General features: G+C 59.0%; 1 protein-coding gene and 1 non-coding gene across 2 annotated transcripts; one reads left to right on the top strand and one right to left on the bottom strand.

The window, feature by feature from the left end:
- The first annotated feature begins 3295 nt into the window (after window positions 1–3295).
- TRNAF-GAA (transfer RNA phenylalanine (anticodon GAA)) lies at window positions 3296–3368 on the top strand. The gene has a single exon. It is a non-coding gene; the product is annotated as a tRNA-Phe (tRNA).
- A 5105-nt stretch (window positions 3369–8473) lies between these two features.
- LOC132320206 (antigen WC1.1-like) lies at window positions 8474–13206 on the bottom strand. Its single transcript, XM_059832477.1, has 8 exons — window positions 13183–13206; window positions 12582–12681; window positions 11932–12246; window positions 11121–11435; window positions 10221–10358; window positions 9367–9462; window positions 8859–8942; window positions 8474–8643 (listed from the first exon to the last, which is right to left on the bottom strand). The coding sequence occupies exons 1-8, from the start codon at window positions 13204–13206 to the stop codon at window positions 8474–8476; spliced, it is 1242 nt and encodes a 413-aa protein (XP_059688460.1).
- Between the last annotated feature and the right edge of the window lie 474 nt (window positions 13207–13680).

Here is a 13680-nt window from a genome sequence, read left to right as displayed (position 1 = left end):
GCTCCAGTCACTCTAAAGCTAAGACACATCCACATCCCTGCACTGAAGACTTTTATTTCAGGGCTCTCATTTTAATGCCATTAAAAGAAAAAAAGCCTCTAGTGCCATGCCAGGTGCCTGGATGCCAAACACAACTCCACTCAGTCAGCAAACACAGCACCGAAACTCCAGGAGAGCCAGGCCCTGCTAGAGCTGGTGTGGGGCAGAGACCCCAGGGCCTCCCAAAGGGGCCCAGTGACCGTGTGCCACAACCTGAATGACAACACCATGGCATTAATGCAAGGTCCTCACCACGGTGCCCTCCCCTGTACCTGTCTTCTCAGCCCTTGACTATTGTCCTCTGCACCTCTACTCACCTGCCTGATGGTAAGAAGAGGGAAGCTGATAATAATAGTGTCATAGATTCATAGACTGATAGAAGCATAGAATGGTTTTGGTTGGAAAGGAACCTTTAAAAATCATCTAGTCCAACCCCCCTGCCATGGGCAGGGACACCTTCCACTAGAGCAGGTTGCTCAAATCCCCATCCAACCTGACCTTGAACACTCCCAGGGATGGGGCATCCACAATTTCTCTGGGCAATATGTTCCAGTGTCTCACCACTCACCATAAAACATTTCTTCTTATGTCCGACCTAAATCTACCCTCTTTTACTTTAAGACCATTGCCCCTTGTCCTATCACTACGAGCCCTGGAACAATGTCTCTCTCCATCTTCTCATAAGCCTCCCTTATATATTGCATGGCTGCAATAAGGTCTCCTGTCACGGATCCTCATTCAGAATCCTGCTGACTACTCCAATTTGTCGTGGATGGGCAATTTAGACCGCTTAAAGAACCACTGCCAAAGGTATCAGCAAAAGTGGTTTTCTTGAAACGTAACATGTTTGATGGCCAGGCTCACTCTATTGCTTACTGCACAAAGGATACAATAAGATTGAAAGCTACCAATACCAAATCTTAGTGCACTAAGGTTTTGCACGATATCAGTCACTTACCAAAGATCTGAATTTGCTAAGAGGTCTCTCAACCTCGAGGAGTAACCGTGAGAGGTGTCCCAGCTCAAGGGGAGATCACTGCCATGCAGCCATGCTGCCTAGCAGGGAGAGCTCAAAGAAGGCTCACTTAGGCTGTCATATTCACGGGATAAAGTAGTTGGCTCGTAGTCAAATAACATGCAGTGGAAAAGGCAAGCATGAGACTCCTTGTCCCCACAACTTACTTTGTTCCTTGATAAATGAGTCTTGGAGGAACCACCTGCTCTTCACGTGTTAATCGCATGGTTGCTGTTCCAGTTTCCAAGCCCATAGGCATCAGTGGTCACCATATCTCTCTGTTCCTGTGTGGGTTTCTAGAGAACAGATTGGAAGTAGAGAGGTTCTTGGCCCGGCTACACCTCGGCCTTTACCTCCTTTGGAGTCTAAACCAAACCACACCGGTTTGGTCAGGGAGTGGAGTGCATCCGTCACAGGGACTCAGCTCCCTCCCATGCCTGCCCCAAAACCACAGGTGGTGGGATTCCTCTTGCCTCAGTTGAGGTGTGCACACAATACAGTCCTCTGAAGACTGGAAGGAATCACATGTCCCTCCTATCTTCCAGAAAGGCAAGAAGGAGGACCCAGGGAACTAGAGGCCAGTCAGCCTCACCTCTTGCCCTGGGAAGAGAGAGACGATCGAGCAGCTCATCCTGGAAAATATTTCCGGGCACACAGTAGAGGTTTTGGCTGGGATGGAGTTAATGTTCTTCATAGCAGCCCGTACGGTGCTGTGTCTGGGATTTGGGACCAAAACAATGTTGACAACACACCAATGTTGTAGCTATTGCTGAACCATGTTTGCACAGCATCAAGGCCTTCTCGGTTCTCTCTCTTCCTCCCCAGTGAGGCAATTGCATTTGTTGACGAGGGAAGAGCAGGGGACGTCATTCAGCAAGGCAAGGATTTACACTGTGCATTGGTGTCCATGTCCAAGTTGTGGTAGCAGGGGGGGGTGTTGGAGAGGGAGAACCACCCGGAGTAACGATGAAATCTCAATATGAGTATAGTCGTTCTCCCCTTTATTCAAGTTTACAGAGTATATATAGACAGATGCCAAGAACACGCGTCCGCAACAGTTGTATAATTGGCTTACAGCCTCTGTTCACGCGCCAGGGCGGCGAGTGTGATTGGTACAGTGCTCTTGTGCACGCACAGGAGCACTTCTCCTCTTCGTGGATGTAGCTCCTTCTTGTTTACCATTCCACTGTCTCTTATCACATCAGGCTTTCAAGGACAGTTAGCGGTTCCCTCTGAGCCTTTCCTCTCATCAGAGACTGAGTTGCTCATGAGAATCAGATCGTGTCCCTTGTTACTAAGCCATGCCTCCACAGGGGGGCTGCAGGGCTGGCCTCTCTGAGAAGAGACCAGGGGCTGCCTCTGTGCCAGACAGAGCTGGTTCCATCCAGCTCCAAGACGGACCCACCACTGGCCAAAACTGAGCCCATCAATGAAGCTGGTGGAACCTCTGTGAAAGCGTATTTAAGAAAGGACACAACAGCCAGAGTGGGAGAGGAGTGAGGGGAAAAAAGTGTGAGAACCAGCCCTGCAAACACCAAGGCTGGTGAAGAAGGAGGGAGAAGAGGTGCTCCAGGTGCCAGAGCAGATAGTCTCCTGCAGCCCCTGGAGAAGACCACAGTGGAGAAGGTCAGCCCTGCAGTCTGTGGAGGACCCAACACTGGAGATGTTGGCTATTTCCTGGAAGAATGGTGGCTTGAGGAGAGCCCATGCTGGAGCAGGTTTGTCTCAAAGGACTGTAGCGGTAAGAGGGACCCCATGGGAGAAGTGTCAGAAGGAAGGAGACGCAGAGAGGAACAGTTATGGACTGACTGCAACCCCCACTCCCCATCCCCCTGCACTGCTCAGGGAGGAGGAGGTAGAAGAGTTGGGAACGAAGGAGGTAAGTTGAGCCAGGAAGAAAAGGGTGGGAGGACACCTTCCGTGGGGAAGGAGACAAGGTCTTCCACCAGCCCCACGCTTCTTCCACCCTCAGCCTTTGCAACTGCACATGCCCCATCTGCCCACTTGCCTTTGCCACTGTCACGGTTGTGCAAGGCCCTCAGACATCTTGGCACACCCAGTGTAAGCTGGCCTCCACCAAACTTGGTCCCCACCTGGCCTTGGAGGCAGGGAGAGGCCAGGTCCCCTCTGCCTGGGGCTGGGCACAGCTTTTCCCTGGGAAGCTCCCTGAGGAGCGCTCCTCCTGTGTGTCAGCCTGTGGCCTGGCATGGGTGGCAGAGGGAGAAGGGCTGCTGGGGCAGGGCTGAAGTAGCTCAGCTGGGAGAGCGTTAGACTGAAGATCTAAAGGTCCCTGGTTCAACCCCGGGCTTCAGCAATGATTTTCTCCCTTAGATTTTGCCAGAGCCCGTCTGCCTTCTTCCAGCCTGCCCCAGCCCTGCTTGCTCCTTCACCTCTTGCCAGAGCAGAGTCCCTGCTCTGCAGCTGCAGATCTGCAGCTTCGAAGGAGCCTTCCTCCAGCAGCACAAGTCCCCAGCTTCCCCCTGGGCAGGACTCTCCAGTCAGTGCTCCGTTGGGGTGGTCTCCTGCTGTCCCTACTTCCTTGCTCCAAAGTGACTGGGATCTCTCCTCTGCGGGGTCTCTGCAAAGACCCTGTCTCTCTCTCCTCTTTGCCATTCTCGATGCTGCACTGACTGCTCCCCTCCTCACACACCTTCACCTGCTCCTCAGTTCCCAGACCAGAGGTCGCCATCCCCTGAGTCCCAGGGAGAGGCACTCCGTGCAGCTGAGGCCTGAAAGGCAGCATCCTCCTTCCAGGTGTCTGTCGCAGCGACACCTCTGATGTGCCCAGGACAGTTGGCAAAGCCGTGCTGAGGATCATCCACTGTAGTGCCTGGGCACCAGTGTTGTTTAGTCATGCGCTGTCCCGAGCAGAGTTTCTTGGCCCCCGTTGCCCCCTGCCGCAATGATTGGTGAAATACATATGTGCTCCTCTCTGGGCATCAGCTAGGGCACACAAAGCACAGGGGGATCCCTCTGGGGCCCCACATGAACATCCCTCTGCATCAGTTCCTTCCTGCTGCAAGGGCACAAGTCGGGACAGAAATGCCAGCAGTGGCTGCCTGGAGTCCTGCACAGAAGGTCACCAACTGTCACAGTGTCTTCACAACAGCCCCAGCTCAAACACTGGATGTCACTTTACCTCTCCACATTTACTTTCCTCTGCACATCCTGGCATTGCACATGGGTCTGTGTTTTCCATCCCCTCAGCACCAGACCCAGGGCCCACAGCACAAGTGTCTCAGTTTTTCACCAATTGCCTTATCTCAACCTGCTCACACACTAGAGTGCACTGTCTAGCCCAGATGCAGACCCTCAGAGCCATCAGTCCCTGCCCAGAGGAAGAAAAACCTGCTCATGAGCTCCAACAAGATGCTGGGGTCCCCTCTTGCAACCTCTTGCTGCTATGGAACCCTGCTCGACCATTAGGAACACAGTGATGATGGCAACACAGCACATCCCCCTCTGTCTCCAGTCTCAGCCTCTCCCAGGTCAGCCAGTCAGGCCAAGGAATGGCACCTCCTGGACTATAGTCCCAAAGCAATGGGCACGTCCTAGACCCCTGCAGCTCTGATGTCTCAGCCAGTTCGCCAGGGATTCTCCTTCAGAGAAGTTTGGCTTTTGTCCTGACTGAGCACAAGTGAAGGAGGGAGAAGGAGAGACCCTCTGTCCAAGCAAGGTTAATGTCTTGCCAGCTTTGAGCACGAGCTTGAAAATGCTTGGCCACAGGGAAGGTGTCTGCAGAGCTATCACTGCTCCAAAAGTCCTTCGAGGTTGTTCTTGAGCTTTGGGGCCATGTGTGCAAAGCAGAACAGATGAGTAGTCCATCCCCTTCACTCCACTCAAGCACTCCAGAAGTTCACAGTGACTGTGCTCTGGTTTGGATTCCCCCAAACCCTCTCTGCCAGGCAGGGGCTCCGTGGGGAAAATTCTATGGCATTGGGCAAGACAATGGTCCCAGCTGTAGCACCGCGAAGATACCATCCCTGCGTGTGCTCAATCCATCGACCTCTCAGTTAACAGCTGAACATGCGCACCCACCCTGCCCCAGAGACCCCAGCCAGGGCTGTCCCAGGGCACGGCTTTGCCCTCAGGACAGTGCTCAGTGCTGCAGGAATGGGAAGGTCCCTGAGCCCAACCCACACCCGCAGCCCCAGGGAGATGGAAGCTTGCCCTTCACCCCATCTCCAGGGGTGCTGGGGGGCAGAGGGGTACAGGGGGAGACCTGGTCCCTGCATGAGGGGGGTGTGAGATTTCTGCCCCCATGTCCCCCTTCCGCATGCCCTGGGGTGCCATCAGAGCGTGGGGGCACCTCATCCCAGAGAGGGTCTTTCCCTCACCCTGTTGTTCTGCTCCTGATGTGGAGTTGGGGACAGATGTGACACAGAGGGTTGTTTCTGTGGGTGGCAGAGGGGGCTCAGGGTAGGCCAGAGGGTGGGAGCAGTGCCTGCAGCAAGAGCCGCCTTCTGCCCCATCACCCTGCAGAGACGGTGAAGGGGCCGTGCTCGGCAGTGCATCCCTGTGCCAGGATCAGGCGCCAGTGGGGAGGCAGTCTGGACTTCCCCCATCTCAGGAGGGTTCAAATGGTTTTCTGCTGAGGGTCCCCGGGCACCAAAGTGACAAGAGGGCTGTGCTTGTCATAGATATGCCATGGGAGGAGAGTTTTCCACCTGCTGGCAGCTGTCAAGGGGGTGTAGGTCAGTGGAAGAGCACCCACTTCCCATGCAAGAGGTTCCGGGTTCCATCTTCAGGGGTGTTTTTGCTCTGACTTGCCAGGCTCGGCTGGGCAAGGGCTGGAGCTGGGGCTCTGCTCCTCTCCAGGTGCTGTGGGCCTGCCCTGCCCTCCCAGGGCCTGGTCATGGGGTAAGGAGGGCTGTGTGTGCTGCCTCTGCTGAGCCCCCTCCCAGAGGAGAGGCAGGCAGCTGTGCTGGACCTGAGTGCAGGTCACTGCCCTGCTCCACAGACCCACCCCACATACCAGCCGGGGTCCCTGCTTGGCAGCACAGCCCCTGTGGGAAGCCGAGGGGTGGCCCTCAGGGAGGGGATAGACATCAGCAGCACCCTGGGTGCTGGCAATCCTTCCTGGCTGCACTGAGAGATGGGATGTGAGGGTGCTGGTCCAGCCCAGGTGTCCTTTGGCACCAGGGCCACACTTCCCCTGTGGCTTTCCAGAGGGACGGGTGTGAGATTGTCCTGTCTCCAGGTGGAGATCCCATACCACGTGGGAAGCAGCCGTCGGTGCCAGAGGGTAGGGGTGTCTGAGCTGAAGAGTGACATTTCTTACCCTGACCCTGTCTCCAGGTCCTTTTCCCTCTGCCATCACCCCCTGCTCGAGCAGAGCCTCGGCTCAGGGAACCTGGAGCTCCCGAGGTCAGGCACAGCCCTGCAGAGGTGGGACTGTTGGGACGGTGCCCACCTCTTGTTCCTGGGGGGTTTGGTGTCACCGTCCACCCCATGCTGGTGGGAACAGGGAGGCACAGGCCAGTGCACAGCCGTGCAGAGACCGGGAGGGCAAGGACATGGTGCCTTGGCTGCTCCCCTGGCAAAACCGCCTGCAACCAAAATGGGGTGTGAGCCATGGCGTTTCATTGCAGGTTTCCCAGGCCCAGGAATGGTGGGCCCAGATTCTGAGAAATAATGTACAAAAGTGAAGTAAAGAAGAAGGAGGGTGGGGGCGGGGATATCTTCTGAACATGACGGTGGGTGCCAGTATGGGCACTGACCTGCGGACTCAAGCCACCCCAGGTGGGTACTGTGGAGAAGAGCCCAGCGCCTGTCCTGTGCCACCTCCCTGCTGGCTCTGCCCTCCCGCAAGTGTAAGGTTTCTCCCCTACTCTGGCACCTGGCAGAGGTTTGCCTCCTCCTCCTCCTCCTGAGGGAGATGAGCCACCGGCCCTCGGTGTGTGTGAGGTGGCAGCACATCTGAGCAGAAAGAGCCCATTCCATGACATTTTGGGGCCTGAACGGTCTGGCCCTGCAGGCTGGGTCCATTCCCTGGAGCAGTGCAGGATCATCACTGTGCCCCAGACCTGTCCTTACTCCTGCAACCCGCAAGCACCCACCCAATGTGTGTGGCGGTGAGACCTCAACCCTCTGCACTGCTGCCCCACGCTGGGCAGAGCACGGCTGTGGAAAGCCCACGGGAGAGCAGCATTCCCAGGTGAGACCCCCAAGGTGGTGGATGACATACATGGGGACTGCAAACACAGCCTCCATCCCCTGGGAAACTCCCACCGGGGCAGGCTCCAGCCCTGCATCTCCACAGGGAGAGAAGGGCCCATGGCTGGGGATGGAGGGGCTGCTCTGGGGCCAGGGGTTGCCAGCAGGAAAACTCTAGGGACCACTGTGGGAGGTGATGCATGGGCTGTGATCCCCCCTGGGGCTGGCTCGGGTGTTCAAGGCACCACAGCCACCTTAGGACTCCCTTCTGTGGGTCTACAGCTCACCCCAATATGGCAGCTCTGTCGTGACCTCTCTGCCGTGGCACCAGTGTGGCCCAGGCAGGGCCGGGGGAAAGAGCAACTGGGGAACTCCGGGGTGAGGGGGTGGGTGCTCCCGCTGGGGTACATCACGGGACCTTGCAGAGAGCCATTTTTGCTGGAAACTGTGGCTGTCAGGCTGGAAAAGTCTCTGTCAGCAGGAATATTCCCCAGGGACCATGAACTCTCACAGCCCCGCAGCCCGACCCCGAGCCCACTGTCCCCAAGACGTGCCCCTTCCCCACTGCCATGTCTTTGTGCTCTGCTCCCCCCAGTCAGCCTCAGGGAGACACCCCGACACCTGGGCAGGCAAGCGCCAGCTCTGGCTCAAACCCCAAAGCCTTTTAATAAGAACACACATGAAGGAATCATGTAAAAGCAGGGGAATAAAAATGGAGGACATGGCCGGCTGTTTCTGCTGCCCGTGGAAAAGGGAGACAGTTCCCTGGTGCTCACGGCTCTCCCAGATGCACAGACCTCTCCTCCCTCCCGGCTGCACCCAGCTGCACGGCAGGGACGGGCTCTCCTGGCCCGCGGCTCAGGGACTGCTGTGCACTGAGCTCTGCTGTCACAGCCTTTGTGTCCTCAGGGGGATGTGCCAGAGACACCTCTTCAGCATCGTCATAGCCCGTGCTCTCTGGGGACAGGCACCAGGCATCTCCCTCAGCTCCAGGGGCCCCAGCACTTCTCGGGGAGTGCAGGTTTGTCCCTGCAAGCAGCAAGGCAGGCCATTGCACGTTCATCCCATGGGCTGCCCCTCCTCGTCAGTACATCACCTTCCTCCCTTCTCCTCAGCAGTCCTGAGATGTTCAGCTCCCTCTCCCACCCATGGTCCCCCCAGGCAAAACTCGAATGGGCAGGTTCCCCCGTCCCAGGAGGTTGAGCTTTCAGTATGACAGTGATTCATCTGGCACCAGGGATGGCACCCCAGGAACCGGCAGCGCTATCTTTCCCTCTCACCTCCAGGTGCATCCCTGGGCCCTTCTCCCTCCTCTGGTGCTCTGGGCATTTCCCAGCCCTCCTGTCCAGGGGCAGGATCCTCCCCAGGGTCAGAAGCCTCCCTGGCATCATCGTAGCCATCCACTGGGTCATCTCCAGCCAGGACAGGGATGTCTGAAAGGAGAGGGGAGCTGGTGACAGTGAGAAGATATGTCCTGCAGAGCAATGACAGGAGGATGCACAGGGACATGGGGCTCAGGCACTGGTGTTGGCAGCACCACAGAAGACTCCCCATGTCCTCCCCAACTGTGACGGTGACACTCAGTGACACTGCTGTCCCCCACACGTCTGCAGGGAGGAGAGATCCACCCCTTCTGGCCCCCTGTTACCTGGTGCTGACCCTGGACCATCCTCCTCCTTGCTGTCCCCGGGGTAGGGCTGCAGCTTGGTCAGGGACCCCTCTGAATAGGAGCCTGGCGAGAGGTGCAGCGGGTGTGATGGGAGTGCGCTCTGCTGACCCAGCTCATGGTCAGTGCTGCTGGGGACGGGGGACCCACAGAGCCAGGGCTGAGTGGGGAGGAGGGCTCAGGACTCACCCTGCTCCCCTGGGACAAACCCTGTCTCAAAGGGGCTCCCAGACATGCCCTGGGACAGCCCCTTCCCTCAGCCCTCAGGATGCAGGGGCAGGCAGTGAGGGGCTGTCCCCAGCTGGGACGGGCAGAGCTGGTGGGGAGGAAGCTTCTGGCCTGGGCCAAGGACCTGGCTGCTCTCCCCACAGCCCCCACAGCGCCAGCGCTGCAGGGACTGTGGGTCAGGGGGCTGCAGGGGGTCATCCCTGGGTGAGGAAGTGGGGAAAGAGCCCTGCACATGTGCCCTCCAGGAGGGACGCACACCCACCTGAGCTGCTGAACCTTGCCTGCTTCTCCAAAGCTGGGCTGTAACCAATCTCCTCATAGACGGCCTCAGGGAAGGGCTCCCAAGCTCTCTCGGAGCCTGCGGACACAGGCAGGGCTGGCCCAGGGACACACAGAGAGGGGATGGGATCCCGCTCTGCTCCCCCAGCCCTGTTCCCCTGGGCCACCCCAGGGATGTCGCCACAGCATATCCCCACTGCACTGTCCAGTCACCACTGCCACTTCTTCAGTGAGGGCAATGTCCCCATGGAGACGGTCTGGGGCAGCGACACCCTCCCACCATCCCCTCAGAGACAGCCCTTGTGCCCCTCTGGCCTCTGGGTCAGGTCCCTGGTGCTGAGCTTGGAGCAGCTCCACCTTTCCTCTCCCCCTGGACCTGCCCCCTCTCTGCCCCATGGATCCATAGCACGGCCTATGCCCTGACGAGAAGAGGTAAGGTTTGGATGGAGGAACAGCCCAGGGGCCTGAAACCACGGGGATGGACCCTGCTGCCCCACGTTCCTCCTGGCATCTCCCCTGACACAGAGCCCCCTCCAGAGATGCCCAGAGCACTTCTGGTGGCATGTCCTCCTCTGTTTCCCCTCTGTTCCCATCTCCCCCAGCCCAGATCTCTCATTTCTCTCTTCACCCCATCCCTGGCTCCTCCTGCGTCTACACTCTCTCTACGACGCCTTGCTGCCGACGGCCCTTGGCCAGGCCCGTCAATGGGACATTGGGACAGCAGGCAGCACACACTCTCCTCCCTGCAGCTTTACCTGTACCACTCAGTGACACCCCACAGCACCCCTGGCCCTGCCAGGAGGCATCTTCCCCTGGTACCGTGGCGAAAGGACCCACCTCTGCGCCCAGCCCTGGCACTTCGCACTTGCCCTGCCAGGAGGGCCAGGAGCAGGCAGAGAAGGGCTCCCAGGATGATGCAGATGATGACGGGCAATGAGACACTCCTGCTGCCGGTCGGACGGCCCCGCGTGGGATCTGCGTGGGCAGGAACACAGAAAGGGCAGCACCAGGCTCGGGAGAGGTGGGGGGCCGGAGCACCCCAGTACTGACCCCCATTACAGCGGGGGTAGGGAACCCCAGGGGTGAGTGATGGCAAAGCTCCCACCCTGATGGGAAAATGAGAGCCCTCCCCAACCCCCTCCACTGCTACCCAGTGCCTCCTCTCGGGAGCTTCACACCCCAGCAAGGATCCCCTTCCCTCTGGCTCTGGGTCACAGCCTGAGCCCGAGAAGTCGCAACACTGGTGAGGAGGACAGGTTACCTGCTCGGGGGGTTGGTGCTGCCGTCCTGGGTGCAGCTGCAGAGGAGGAGAAAGAGAGCTGGGCTGAGAGGATGTGTGTGAGGGTACCAGGGACCCTCCTCTCTCACATGCCGTGTGTGTGCGTGTGCACACGTGCATATGCGTGCAGACATCCCTAACACATCCCTCCCAAATTGCCTCTCCTGCGGGGCTGCTCAGGGTGGCTGGGACAGAGCCCAGGGCCCTGCTCTGGGCTGTGGGCAGGATGGCACAACCAGCCTGGGAGATGTCCCGGGGGGCTGCAGAGCCCTGTGGGCAGACGCTGGAGGACATCCAGCCCCACAGAAGCTGCTGCCCACTTGGGAACAGGCTGCCATAATCTGCAGGGATGGCCTTGCTCTCAGGATCTCTGGGGCCATGGTGGGACCCAGCAGCGTAAACACCTGCCCCGGCTCCTTGCCAATACCCCTGTGAGGGGTCTCAGCCCCTCCACTCACCTGAGCAGTTCACAGCAGCATCCTCCTTATGCTGGCAGGCACCACTGTCCCCAGGCCGAGCCCAGCAGTCCTGCAGAGACGGCTCTGTCCCCCGGCACTCCACCTGCTCCAGCCAGATGGGGCCTGTCCCCTCCCCAAATGCAGCCTCATTCAGAGCAGACACTGCGGGGCCACAGCCCAGCTGCCTGCATGTCACCTCGGCATCCCGCATGTCCCAGGAGTCGTCACACACCGTCCCCCAGGAGCCGCGGTGCCAGATCTCCACTCTGCCTGAGCAGCCGTTCTCGCCTCCCACGGCACGAATCTTCTCCCTGTCTGGAGAAGGGAGAGAGCTCCCAGGGCAGCGGGACAGCAGGCAGAGCCCTGCCAGGTGAGAGGGACATGCAGAGGAGCAGCTACGTGTGCAGCTTGTGGAGTTAGGGCACAGGGTCCCTAGGGCCGGGGGTGTTTCTGGCCGTCTCCCTGCAGAAGGAAATGCTGGGCTGAAGGGGCTGCTGCAGGGGGTTATGCAGCAGAGAGTGGGGCTGAGCTCTGCTCGTGCCTCCCCATGCCACCTCACTCACGGCAGCAGCTGAACCCTGGTCATTCAGGGGACACGCAGGGCAATGTGGGGCACCCTGACAGCTCAGCCCCAAAGGGAACCTGGTGAATGTGAGTGGCTCTGAGAGCTGAAGTCCCATTTGTGTCCCCAGAAGCAGCAGGGTCTGGCACATAAAGCAAAAGCCCCTGTGGGCCTTGTCCCTACGCTTGACTGTGCCTAGCAGGGAACTGGAGCTGAGGTGGTGCTGGTGCCCAGGTAGCTCAGAATTACCATTGCAGGTGATGTGGGTCTCATCTCGCAGGTCATCGCACGACTGCGGGTGCCAGGGAGTGGAGGGACATTGCCAGAAGGAGCTGTTTCTCTCCCCACACTCCACACGATCCAACCAGGTGGGACCAGAGAAGTTGTGGTAGAGCGGGGGTGTATCCAGGTACCCTCCATCCCCGCAGCCCAACTCTTTGCATGCCAGCGACCAAGTTTCGGGAGTCATTGAGTTGGAGCAAACACTCCCCCATGTACCATTGTAGAAAACCTGCAGGCGCCCGGAGCAGCTGCTGCTGTTCTCCAACCTCAGGGCCACAAACTCTGGAAGAAAGGCACAGAGGGGGAAGGGGCTGGTGTGGGGCTGTGGGCGTAGAGAAGCCTTTTCACCCCCCAGGCCCTTAGCCAGGCAGGGGCACAGCTAACAACTCCCCCTTGCAAGCATGGGCAGAAACCCTTGCCCTCCCCGTTAACCGCTGGGGATGGCTCAGCTCCCCGGAGACCCGCAGTGGGACCGAGGGCGTTTGTGCATGGGTGTCCCCAGGACGGACTCAGACAGCGGCTCAGGGGCAGCCAGGGACAGCCTTGGCAGTTCCCGGCTCTCCCCATGTACCGGCCTCCCCAAGCACCTGCCTCATGCCCCTGCTCCCAGCACAGACCTGAGCAGACGACTCCTGCGTCCTCTTTGTGCCCGCAGTCGTGCTGCCCCCAGGACCCTGCCGGGCACTCCCAGAGGGTAGCTTCGGCCCCGGAGCAGTTCTGAGCAAACAGGGCAAGTTTGGGACTTGTGCTGACCAGAAGCAAGGGCAAAGCCCAGCCCTGCTCTGCGACCTACACCCCAGGTGTGCTACTGCTACTGGGGGCACCTGGACAACCCCTGCGGGTGGGGAATTGGGCTCTGTGGGACTCTCTGTGGGGCTGGGTCAGGGCTGTCTGCAGCTGGAGAGATGGAGCGAAGCCCTGCAGCCCTGTTCTTGGCCTGTCCTGCAGCAGGAGCAGAGGAGCCTGGGCCTGGCGGTGGCCCCAAGGGCCTGAGCCAGTGCCTCGGGGGGCAAAGATGCCTGTATCTGTTCCATCCTCAGCTCTCCCACAGCAGAGCAGTCATTCTAGCAGGCAAAGCTCTCCACATTGCTCCTGGTGAAACCAGGTATTCTCCAGGGAGAAATTCACCCTGGTGCTGCCATGGGGTCCCCTGCTTTGCATAGCCATGCCACACCCAGGGCACAAATGGAGTTACCTCAGTGTTCTCCCAGCACTCACCTGAGCAAATGACAGCAGCGTCATTCCCATGGGAGCACGGCGAGGCCCCCAGGGCAGTCACTGGGCACTGTCCCAGGTGGGCTTCAGTCCCATCACAGTGGAATGAGTCTCTCCAGACAGGGCCGGTGCCTCTCCCAAAATGCCCTCCTCCAGGAAGAGACTCAGCAAATCCACAGTTGAGGTGACGACAGAAAACATGGGCGTCCAAGAGATCCCAGCGGGAGGCACAGAGGGTGCCCCAGGTCCCCAGCACCTGGACCTCCACCCTCCCCTCACACGCCGTGCTGCCGTTCACCAGCCTGAACCCTGTGTACTCAGAGACAGAGAAAGATGAGAAAGGGTGCCTTGGTGCTCTGGCACCCTCCATAGCTGGAGGAGAGGCCAGAGGGCCAGAGGCACAGCCTTCCTTTCTGCTCCTTCTGCACTCTTTTAGGGCTGCAGACAACCACATCACCCCTTCTGTCACCACACCCCGCACAGCACAGCCCCTGTCCTGCT

The sequence above is a fragment of the Gavia stellata genome, chromosome 34 (assembly GCF_030936135.1).
Source record: "Gavia stellata isolate bGavSte3 chromosome 34, bGavSte3.hap2, whole genome shotgun sequence".
In the NCBI taxonomy this organism is placed as follows: domain Eukaryota; kingdom Metazoa; phylum Chordata; class Aves; order Gaviiformes; family Gaviidae; genus Gavia; species Gavia stellata.
The sequence above is the reverse complement of the archived record's forward strand: the minus strand, read 5'-3'. Positions and strand labels throughout refer to the sequence as shown.

Bases quoted from the DNA above. Each gene is read 5' to 3' on its own strand.
- LOC132320206 (XM_059832477.1), bottom strand. From the start codon at position 13,206: ATGACGCTGCTGTCATTTGCTCAG. The intron at 11,436-11,931 runs GTAATTCTGAGC...TCCCTTCTCCAG, and splicing joins GACCCACATCACCTGCAATG to ACAGGGAGAAGATTCGTGCC. The intron at 9,463-10,220 runs GTGGGTCCTTTC...CTGTGTCCGCAG, and splicing joins TGCCAGGGCTGGGCGCAGAG to GCTCCGAGAGAGCTTGGGAG.